Here is a 12,175-nt window from a genome sequence, read left to right on the forward strand (position 1 = left end):
TGCGTATTGAACTGCCTGATAGCGGCTCAGTATCAGCTAGGTCTCTGAGATGCACGGTCGGTTACGTCTCTCTCTCCCTGGTTGGATTGACTACCGAACCGTATCTCTGCCCAACAATCATGGACTTAGGTCTCTGATTAACGGGGATTCTCGCAATAATGAAGGACCATCTACTGCTGTGACGCTCGATTTCATCGCCTTCGACATTGCGAGAATTTTCAACAGAGATATCTCTTGGACTCTGTCATCTTTCTGTTTACCGCACGGTAACAGAAGTCTGTACTAGTCAACCGCTGCATCGCACTGCGATAATGCGAATGATTTTTGCAGACATCTGAGTTTGTCTTCAAAATATCTCGTATTCGTAGGTGGGCAATTTCATTGCTCGCCCCGAATTAACAGATATGTCAGAGATCGCCTACTCTCCGACCTGACAGCTCTACTTCCAAATGTTCAGCCCATGAGAAGCAGTTCTTCAGCAGTAGTTCCCGCCCTGTCTTCATTACTGGAAGCGCTCCGCTTTTATTGCAACTACGGTCCTCACCGGACAGCAATCAATAGCGGTTAGCGTTCTCAGTCTTTGTAGCACAGGTCAGAATCTTGAGAATCCTCTCTCGGTTCAGCTGTGAAGACGTAGGTTGCATTTTTCTGTACACCTTCGTCTTCAACGTCACATAGTGTTGTTTCTCCTACCCGAGAATCAACTATACTATGAGATATCTTGCCATCAAGGACCGCGGTCTCTAGAAGGCAATTGACTTTCGCCTGTTGGGCACATGCCTTAAGAGAGTCATCACCTTGCCTTCTGGCATCGGTGACGAACAAATTATTGTTTAGTCTCTTGGCATAACCCTGTTAAGGCGAAGGTCACGTGACTTGCTCGGGTGCTTGGACAACTTGCCTCCTACCGAACGCAGTCAGTAGGCAGCTGTCAGAGCGCCCAAGTCTGTTACGAACTTCGCTGTGGACTTAGTTCGGTTGTTCCATAACAATCTTTTCTTCGTCCTAACGGCTTGTCACAGTACCCATACCATCGACACCCAACATTGAGTGTCGGTGTCCTATCCACTACCGAGAACAACAACTTCGCTGCAGACGGATAGACCAGTATGGTACAGGACATCACCGAAGTCGAGAAGAGGGATAGGTCATTCGACAATTCCCTTCTTTTCCTCTGAGGTAATTGCATGACTTTGCCTGCGAAGTCAAGCATCCAGGGGATGGGGATTCGTGACGCTCGATTTCGTACCGAATTCGTAGCGAAGACTCTGAACCCTTCGGTTCCTGACGATCGTAGAGTCCTTCACAGTCCCCTCCCTAATGGACTTCACCGCCTTCGATTGCGAAGTGAGATGCTGCTTTGTCCTGTGAAAGCGCGACCGCGCTTTCTGAAGAAACTCGACATCCCAGGCGGAGTGTTGAAGACTCTTCGTCAGCACCAAGATGACCTAGAAGTCACTCCCTCGAGTTACACAAGAAACTTCTCCGTGGCGCAGGCTGAAGGCAGGGGTCTGGTACAACCAGACCACTGGTCACCTCCTTCTACCTTTTGTTTGGATATTGCCCACAGGTCCTTGGATCGTTTTCCTTAGGACCGTGGTGGCTGCTCAACACGTTGTGTAGCTAACCCAGACCCTAGCAGGCTGAACAGCATTCGAGTCCTGGTGTGACTGTAAGAATAGATAAGTGAATGAGAGAGTGACTGGCTTCTCTTCCTATCTTTTTCTACCCCTCTACTGTGGGTAGAGGGATACGGTCATCACCTTTGCTGGATAAGGACGAGATGCCGGTGAGCTACTCGACAGAGCCCATCCTATCCCTTTCACTAGGGATGGGAGCGAATATCCACACTTCCTCCTACAAGGGGGGGGAAGTGGATGCCAACAAGAGACAAACCATAACGTTGTTGCCTCTTGCAAATAGGAACTTGTTTCTTGTTTGCTTGGTACGAAGAGATACGCTTGCCTCTCTCTTAGTACTTGGTCCAGAGGTCTGACATTTGATCCTGCGGTGCACCCCACCCCGATCAATCGGACAGAGGCTTGGATCCCTCCCTCGCTCTTACGACCAGGGAGGCTTCCAAGGTTGGGCGAACACCAGTCTGTTCACAAAAGACTCAGATTCCTCCCACCAAGAAGTGAGTCTTCCTATTGTAAAAGGACCGAAGGTTTGTATGCCGTGTCGGAACAAATGACAATTTGTCCAAAATTGCATTTTTCCTAACTATACAAACCTGAGGTCCTTTTACACATAGCCCCTCCCACCTCATGCCACCCCTCACTCTGCAGTTTTTGCTTGGGCCAAAAGAAAACAAAAGTGTTTTGTTTACCTACCAGTCGCGCCGCGCGCGCTGTCGGACAAGCAGTTAACTACCGAACCCCTTGTTCGAAAGCTTACAACGACCTATCCAGCTGCCGCTAGTACCTTCCTATTGTAAAAGGCCACCTCATGGTTTGTATAGTTAGGAAAAATGCAATTTTGGACAAATTGTCATTTTTTTCAAAATTCACCATAAAATCTAAATATTGTCCTAGAGACTTCCAATTTCTTTCAAAATTAAGACAAATGATTGAATATTACTATACTGTAAGAATATTAGCTTACAAAATGCAGTTTTTGACCATATCGACGAGTTAAATTGACCGAATGTCGAATTTTTTTTATATATATTTTTTTATATGCAATTATTTCGGAAATAAGAAAAGCTACAACTTTCAAATATTTTTTCGTTTTATTCTACATAAAATTGCACACATTTTCATATATAAAATCTATGAATGCTAAATATGAAACGGAGCAAATATTCCGAGAATGGGACTTACAAATTTCGGAGATTTGTGGCGGAGAATCCGCGCGCGGAGGAAGGAAAAGTTTTTTTAAAAATTCACCATAAATTTAAATATTGTGCTAGAGACTTCGAATTTATTTCACGATGAAGATAAATGACTGAATATTACTAGACTGTAAGAGTTTTATCTTACAATTGCGTTTTTCGACCATTTAGGTAGAGTCAAATTTGACCGAACGTGGTTTTTTTTCTGTTTATCGTGATTTATATGCAAATATTTCGAAAATGAGAAAAGCTTCAACCTTCAACTATTTCTTGTTGTATTATACATGAAATTGCGCACATTTTCATATATAAAACGTTATGTAACGGCTAATTTAAAATGGTGCAAACATTACCACAATCGCACGTATGATTTTTTCGGAAGAGTTACCGCGCGGACGTAAAGAAAATGTTAGTTTTTTCATAAATTCACCATAAATCGAAATATTGTGCTAGAGACTTACAATTTGTTTGAAAATGAATGGTAAATGCTTGATATTACTAGAATATAAGCATTTTAGCTTACAATTGCGTTTTCGACCATTTCGGTAGAGTCAAAGTTGACCGAAGGTTTTTCTAAAATTTGTCACTTATAAAATTTTTTGTTTATATGGAAAAGTATTTCAAAACTGATAAAAAAGCTACAAACCATGGTTGTTTTAGTTGTATTGTGCATGAAATTGCGCACATTTTCATATATAAAACTTTTATTTTAATGGGCTAATTTAAAATGGTGCAAACATTACCTACCACAATCGCATGTATGATATTTTCGGAGAGTTACCGCGCGGACGTAAGGAAAAAGTTTTTTCATAAATTCACCATAAATCGAAATATTGTGCTAGAGACTTCCAATTAGTTGCAAAATTAAGTTAAATGATTGAATATTACTAAAATATAAGAGTTTTAGCTTACAATTGTGTTTTTCGACCATTTCGGTAGAGTCAAAGTTGACCGAAGGTTGAAATTTTGGCACTTATCGTTATTTATATGAAAATATCTCAAAACTGATAAAAGCTACAATCATGAGTATTTTTTTTGTTGTATTCAACATAAAAATGCGCACATTTTCATATATAATACTCCATGTAACGGCTAATTTAAAATGGTAAAAAAATTATGTCAAAGTGACGAAATAATTTCCGAGATGTGTCACAGATACTTTTTAGTGCGGCAATAAAGAAATTCGCGCTTGCGCGCCTGCATAACGATTGTAAACAAAACAACACCTTGATCCGTAAACTCCCAGCATCCCCCAAGGCGCGTGATTCAAGAGTTTTTGGCTGGTAGGCCTAAAAGTATTTTTCCGCGAATTAAAAAAAAACTTTTGTATGTCGACGTAAAATACGTCCAGTCGGCACCCGAGAGACAAAAAATGTCGACGTAAAATACGTCCAGTCGGCGTTTAAGGGTTAAGGGGGCCGGCCAGAACCCCTATATACGTATATGGTGGTATAGGGCGGAAAATGCAAAGTTATGAAAAAATTCATGGAGCTTCATATGGCAATTTAGAATATGTATACGAAATATTTCGTCAAAATTCCTCTTACTTTCGTAGTTACAGGGTAATTAGTAAACATATCTCAATAAGCCTAAAACATTCATCTGTACAAGAAAGTGCAATATTTCTTCTGTTATCGTAAATTTTGATAATTAATGTCAAAGAAATTGTGAGAAATGGCATCTGTAGAGATTTCGTGGGTCACAGAGGGAAGTATCAAGTTCAACCATGATCAGTAGGAGCACAGACTTCAAGTAGACTACACGTTCGAGTTTCACCTCTGACATTCGCTTGCTTTTTACATATGCTTATCTATGTTTCGGCAAGAATTTCATCATGCCAATGAGGAAAAGACAAGGAAAACATCTCGCTAACATAAAGATGAAGAAAAGAAAATTCGCTCTAATATGATTGCAGAATATCATAATATATGCGATATTAGCGTAGTTAGTGAAGAGAGAGAGGGAGGGTTGCGTAGTAAGCAAACGCACCTGTCTTGCCTGAAGCACACGTCACACTGTCCCCAAGGCTATGATCTTTGAGCAAAGGGATCTTAATTTATGATAAATAACATAGTTTTGGTTTATTAATACCCAAAAAGGAATATGAAATTCATAATTATCATAATTTATTAACATTGTCTTTGTAAAAAGAGAGTACAACTTCGAATTTCACCTCTTGACATTCTCTTGCATTTACGTTTGTTTATTTTTGTTTCGGCAAGAATTTCATCATGCCAAAACGGAAAATACTAGGAAAACATCTGGGTAACATACAGAAGAAGAAAATTCGCTGTAATAAGCCGAGTTAGTGAAGGAGAGAGAGGGAGAGTTGCGTAGGAAGGAGTGCCCCGTCTTGCCTGACGCAGTGCCCCAAGCTACAATATATGAGCAAAGGGATCATCATTTATGATTAAATTATGATAAATAAAATAGTTTTGGTTTATTAATACATAAAAAAAAATATACATTCATAATAATCATTATTTACCAACATTGTCATTATAAAAATATACGAAGAAAAACTGAACGCCCGTATCTCAAAACTATTGTTATTGACCTTCAAAATCTATCTTCTCACTTAATTTTAAAGCTATAACATTGGAATTTGGTACATAATTCAGAAAGACGTTATAGAACAATCAAATCAAGCCCTTTTTTCCAATTTTTGTTTCGTCTTTTTTTTTTTTATAAATTTTGTTTTCCTAATTTATAGGGTTTATTTTTTTACCATAATGAAAAATTCATATCTAGCAAAAAAATTACTTTTAGAAAAAAAACTCCTCATTTGATTGGAGGTCTACATCAGGTCTATATATGGTAGTAATCCCAGGTTTTAATATTAAATATCAAGGGAGGAGATATAATTTGAAAAATGGTTATTTTCGCGATAAATCGCCCTGGCGTCACAACACCGAAGGTCAGAGGCGAAAATCATATGCGGTTTGGAGATGTCCCAAGTCGCCTTATTAAGTGGTATGAATATCAAAGTCCTGTCCTTAAAGAAAGGCATTAGCCGGCCCCCTTAAACTTTAGTGAAAGAAGGCCACAATCCAACAGTGGTTTTTTTCAGTTTTTTATGTGTTATCAGAATCATTAATCCATAAAAGTACAATTTCTCGGATGTGTTGGGTTTTAGAGATGTTAAAAGAGTCCCTGGCAGGAATGCTTTTGATCTGGCCAAGATTGCAGCTTTGGCTGCATTATTGTCATCTTTGTTATTTTATGTTCAAAAGGATGGAGTTCCAACATACATATTCAGACAGTTACACCATCTTCAATACTGTCTGTGAAATAACTTTTTTAACAAAGAAAAATGAGTTTCACCAATATCAGTGAAATGTAAATGGATTGCAGAATTACTGGTAAATATGAGCATCCTATTGATATGAAGCAAATAGAGTGGATATTTAGTTGACTACAAAACTCTGAGATTCATGATTAATGTGTATAGTAATGGGAAAATCATCTTATAAATAAGGAAATTGCTGGAACATGTTCAAAAGTGTTAAGAATAAAGATTGTGATGAATATTTTTAATGTTTTTAGGTTCTTAGAATTTCAAGGTTTGGAAATTGTATCAGTATAGGATCACTGTTTTTTCCTTACAGAAAGATGAAGTAAATTTGCAGGAATTCAATTATGTCGTGAGTGAAGCGGACATTTTGCCTGAACTTGTTGCAATTCGTGGCTTGATGAAGAGACAGTTTCCTAACACTAGAAATGGTAAGTGAAGGTCTTGTTTTATGAATTTACCCTTTCATTTTTCAGCTTTTTCATACTTTATGCTGCTTATTTAAAGAGTGCTAGGTACTGGAGAGTTTTTGAGTAATGAACTCTGGAGGCCCTTACTAATGATTTCAACTTACTAACCAGTAGGGTGCCCTTAAGGCGATAACTTGTGAAGCTTCAAGTTAAGCGAGAAAGGTCCATCCATCTCTGCTGTCAAAGTCTACAGGGGTGCCTTGGGGTTGGTCCTACACCTGAAAGGCATGGACACCTCTTCATCCAGAGTTTCGAGCAATCCTGTTCACCAAGAGAACTCAAGCCTCTGACATGGGATCTTATTCTAGTCCTGAGTAGCCTCACTCAAACTGATATAAAAAAAAATTTTAAAGCCAAACTTTCAGATGAAATTTAACTTTGTACTGTAAGCATTGATTGCTGTTTACAATACGTATAAAGTAATTTTTTGCTAAATAAGTAATGAGGTAAAAAGAATATGAATACTTGGTATCAGGTTAAAAATTGAATTCATATTAAGAAACAGAGGTAAAATATATAAAAAATTATATTTTATTTCATTTTCCATTAACTCATTCAGGCTCTGTATAAAGAATATTCTTACACATTTGAAGAAATTCAGTATTACTCTTGCTTTTATTCAATTGTTCTCTTCCTGAAATTAGCAATGTCTAACAACCCGATATCAATAATGTCAAGATTAGATTAAGGATGTTGATTCCTCTCCTGATTGTGTCCGTTTCTCTTACAGGTACAGCAGGCTCTGACCTTATACCCATCATAGATCGATTTTTACATGGCGTGGAATACAAATCTACTAAAGACAAATACCACCAAGACTTTGGTACCATTGAGGTTCCATTTGGAAGGGTTGGTACAAAGTGGTTTATTTTAGGACTATAGTGTCCTTATTAATGCAATCAAATTTTTTTTATTGTCACATTACCATTGCCGTATCAAAGAAGATTGTTTATGGTATTTTGTTTGGTAGGTGACATGACACCTACCAATCTGTGTGCATAAAAGGCATCACAAATATCTAATTGCTTCCTATAAGTATTCTGGCTACTAAAACATAATTAGCTAGATATAGATTTTGTTTATATAATTTTAAAGATATGTATTCCTTCTTTGGCATAGACATTGTCCTGCATTATTACACTTAAATTTGTCTGTTTATTGAATTATTTTTGTTAGTTGTTTAGGAGGTAATTAAATTATAATTGAAATAGGTTCCAATTGTAATTGTTTTCATACTTCAGTATATTTAGTTAAGATATTACACAGTCATTTTATTTTACTTTCAATTAAGAATTATTTTTCAATAAGAGTTAAGCGATATTTTTCAATAAGAATTCGTATTTGTTTTAAATTTTATTTTATTTCTTCCAGCTGAGTATGACAGATGAGCAGCTGGAAGATAATTTTGCCTGTCTATTAAAAGCAATAGACAGTAAGAAACCTAAGCAGAGAAAATCAACTGACCTTTTATCATTGGTAAGTTGAGTTGGAAAGTAAACTCAATATGTGGATGTATTATAATTATTATTATTATTATTTTCTTTATTTATCAGTCCTCCAATTCGACTGGGTGGTATTTATAGTGTGGGGTTACGGGTTGCATCCTGCCTCCTTAGGAGTCCATCACTTTTCTTACTATGTGTACCGTTTCTAGGATCACACTCTTCTGCATGAGTCCTGGAGCTACTTCAGCCTCTAGTTTTTCCAGATTCCTTTTCAAGGATCTTGGGATCGTGCATACTGCTCCTATGATTATGGGCACAATTTCCACTGGCATATCCCATATCCTTCTTATTTCTATTTTCAGGTCTTGATACTTATCCATTTTTTCCCTTTCTTTCTCTTCAACTCTGGTGTCCCATGGTATTGCGACATCAATGAGTGATACTTTCTTTTTGATTTTGTCAATCAGTTTCCTTCTTGAGCTCTCCCCTCAGTAGCCATTGCCACGTGTCATCGCTGGCTAGTTCTTTAGTCTGTCTCATGTATTGTCCGTGCATTGGTTTGTTATGCCATACCTCTGTTCTGCTTGTCTTTCTCCTGTCTCTGTATATTTCTGGGGCTTCATCTACTTTTATCAGTCCTTCTTCCCATGCACTCTTGAGCCACTCGTCTTCACTGGTCTTCATATATTGCCCCAGTGCTCTGTTCTCAATGTTGACGCAGTCCTCTATGCTTAGTAGTCCCCTCCCTCCTTCCTTTCGTGTTATGCATAGTCTGTCCGTATTTGCTCTTGGGTGTAGTGCTTTGTGTATTGTCATATGTATCCTCATTTTCTGGTCTATGCTGCGAAGTTCTGCCTTCGTCCATTCCACTATTCCTGCGCTGTATCTGATTACTGGCACTGCCCATGTGTTTATGGCTTTTATCATATTTCCGGTGTTGAGTTTTGACTTGAGTCTCTGCTTATATTCTTTTCTGATCGTGTCCTTCATCTCTTGATGTTTTATATCCCCTCCTTCCATTATTCCCAGGTATTTGTATCCCGTCTCATCTATGTGTTTGATGCTGTTCCCATCTGGTAGCTTTATCCCTTCAGTCCTTGTTACTTTGCCCTTTTGTATGTTGACTAAGGCACATTTTTCTATTCCAAACTCCATCCTGATGTCCCCAGGTACAATCCTGATGATGATGATGATGATGATGATGATGATGATGATGATTGATGATGATGATGATGATGATGATGATGATTGATGATTGATGATGATGATGATGATTGATGATTGATGATTGATGATGATGATGGGGGTTGGTTGGTTGGTAATGAGATCTTTTCTTATATACAGTGTGCATGTCTCTTTAGAAATGGTTGCTGTAGCTGTAGAGTTTGATTTAATAATAAAAATGCAATACGTATTATTTTGGCAACCTCTGTGTGAGAAAGATAATGTATGATATTCATGCTGTTCTTGAAAGGGTAAGGACATTAGTAAAGTTTGTGCTTTATTAATGAAGATATGCAAGTAGTCATACAAAAAGTATAGATATAAGTAAACTTTCTTTGTCTGAAATTGTGAATGTTATGAAGGGAAGTTCAAATATTGAAAAGCACCTTTTCATGATAGAATAACAGGAATGTTCAAGGGTCTTTGCAGTTACATCCAAAATGTGGTCGAGGGAATGTTGAATATCCTAGTGTAGGCTATGCTATCCCAAAATCCTAGTGTAACCTTGGAGAAAAAAATAGGAGACCACATATCTGCCCATGTTTGAAACAAATTTCTGACAGAACAATCAGCAACGATGGGTCAGAGTCAATGGCTTATCTACCTAAAAGGGAATTTTCTTATAGGATTCAGTAAAAAATTAACTGCATTTATCTCTCTTAATGTTCAATGATTCAAGATTGGGCTATTGTTAGTGCTGCTGTTATCCCTTCCTTGCTGATACTTACTACCCAGCCTCTTATTTGAAGGTACAAATACTTATGCATAAGATCAAAAATTTTGTAAAAAGTATATTACTGTGTATGTATACAGCACCATATTTATAGTAATTTAATCCTGTATCATGGATTAGACATGACTTGTGGACAAGTCATGTATAGATACTCAAGGTTCCCAAAATGCAGGAGCAATTGCTTCATCAAAAATAAGGAAAACTATGTTGTCCTTGGATGTGCATTAGCTGATGGCCGCATTTCACCTCTAAGGATATTACACCCACTGAAACAAGGTCAACCATGGTCCTCACAGTGGTATTAATATTGTTTTTCTTCAAAAGAATTAGCTGGCAAAACTCGGTTCACCATAGGAATAGACCAGAATAAGTCAGTACACAAAAAATCTCAACACAGACCTTAGAGTCACAGCAAATGAGCGAGAGCAATGCAAGGTATTTGTTAATAATTTGGTGGCTGAGGTTACCTTCCTTATTATCCAGACCACAGCTGTAGGATACTGGATATATGATTGGCTACGGTTTGCATACGTAGAAAAAATACGAATTACTTTAAAAATTTGTCGTGGAGGGTGTGACATAGAAATCCCCATGCCTAGGAATTGTTGAGATTTTTCTTAGTAATTACTGCTACACTCAATAAATCTTTAATTGGATACTTTCCCAACCACATTTTACTATCTTAACTGTAAAAATAAAATCAATAGTTGTGGGCCTGTGTAATTTTGATATTATTTCATTTTTGTGTTTCAGGTTCTTATCCGTTCTCCCCCGAGTAAAGAACATTTCAAAATTAATCATGAGTTGTATATAGAAGGGAGCGCTGTGGAGGCAGAAGTAGCAGTTCAATAAATGGATCAAGATTTTTTACTGAAGAATTTTGATCTCCAATATATGTAACTTTACTACAATTTTTTTTAATTGGATAATTTTACTATGGATGATAGTACATAAATGTATTTGATAGTTAGTATGCATAACTGAATCATAAAAATTTAGAATGTGGTGAATATATAAATAAAGGCAAAAGCCACGAAGGAAAGTGAAAAAAAGGGGTACTGCAACTCCTTCTAACTCAATGTCCATTACTTAGCAAACTAAGTAAAATACATTGAGTTGAAAGGCCTCGCAGTACTCCTTCGTTTCACTTTCCTTTATGGCTTTTGCTTTTATTGATTGTTAGTATATATATTTCAGAATGTCTAACAATGAAATATGAGTTTCCATCAGTGTATGTAATGTTGTAAATAATACACTTTTATTTAAAAGAATTGCTTCTTGTCTTATTATAAATAAATACTCTCTGTTGTTGCAGTTCTAAGTTTAGTCTGGAAATTTTACAAGTGGGTATTTTGTTAACCCTACAAAGGAGGTTATGGTTTGTGTCCAGTTCTAGTCAGCCAGCAAGAAAGTTTTAGATTTTTTTCTTTTTTATTATAAAAACTAGCTGGTTACCCTCCCTACGGGCGGGTCCCAGCTAGATTGGTCTGTGTAAATATATATATATAATATATATATATATATATATATATATCTATATATATATATATATATATCATCTCTCTCTCTCTCTCTCTCTCTCTCTCTCTCTCTCTCTCTCTCTCTCTCTCTCTCTCGTTCCTTTCTCTTACTCTCTCTTTCTCTCTCCAACAATCACTGTCTCTTACCCTCTTTCTTCTCAGTAATACCAACTCTGTCTGTCTGTCTTTTTTCCTCTTTCTTCCCCCTGACACCCAGTCTACTCTCTCATTTTCTCTCCCTCTCATTTTCTCTCTCTGTCAACCCCCATCTAAAACCACCCTCTTTGATGTCATTGATGTTTACCCTATAGTATTCTTTTCCAAATGATAAGTCATATGTATAGTACAGAAATTTGTGAAGTAACTAAGTCTACGGGCATAGCCAGCCCCATTTCACGGGCAGGACCAGCTGTTTCATGGAATCCCTTCTCACCCTTCAGAGGGGGGGAAGTAGAAAATTTTGGGACCCCGGTCTCGACCTTCCCGGGGTGGAAACCCATCTCCGTTCTGAATCTCAGTATGTCAGACTGATGGCCCGGGGGCCCATACCAATCATACATACGTACATACATATACACATTGCCAAATATATAATAGATAACAATTTCTGAATATACAAAATTACATATTTGATAATCAGTCAGTACTGCTAACATTT

General features: G+C 37.4%; 1 protein-coding gene across 1 annotated transcript in view; it reads left to right on the top strand.

The window, feature by feature from the left end:
* The window catches only part of LOC135215442 (large ribosomal subunit protein uL1-like), a gene marked incomplete at its 5' end in the record, with an annotated part of 37,797 nt that extends 26,527 nt beyond the window's left edge, over nt 1–11,270 (top strand). The window contains 4 exon segments of the mRNA XM_064250104.1: nt 6,442–6,556; nt 7,326–7,444; nt 7,967–8,071; nt 10,751–11,270. Coding sequence (XP_064106174.1) covers nt 6,442–6,556; nt 7,326–7,444; nt 7,967–8,071; nt 10,751–10,849 — 438 coding nt within the window.
* Between the last annotated feature and the right edge of the window lie 905 nt (nt 11,271–12,175).

Source organism: Macrobrachium nipponense, chromosome 5 (genome assembly GCF_015104395.2).
Source record: "Macrobrachium nipponense isolate FS-2020 chromosome 5, ASM1510439v2, whole genome shotgun sequence".
NCBI lineage: Eukaryota > Metazoa > Arthropoda > Malacostraca > Decapoda > Palaemonidae > Macrobrachium > Macrobrachium nipponense.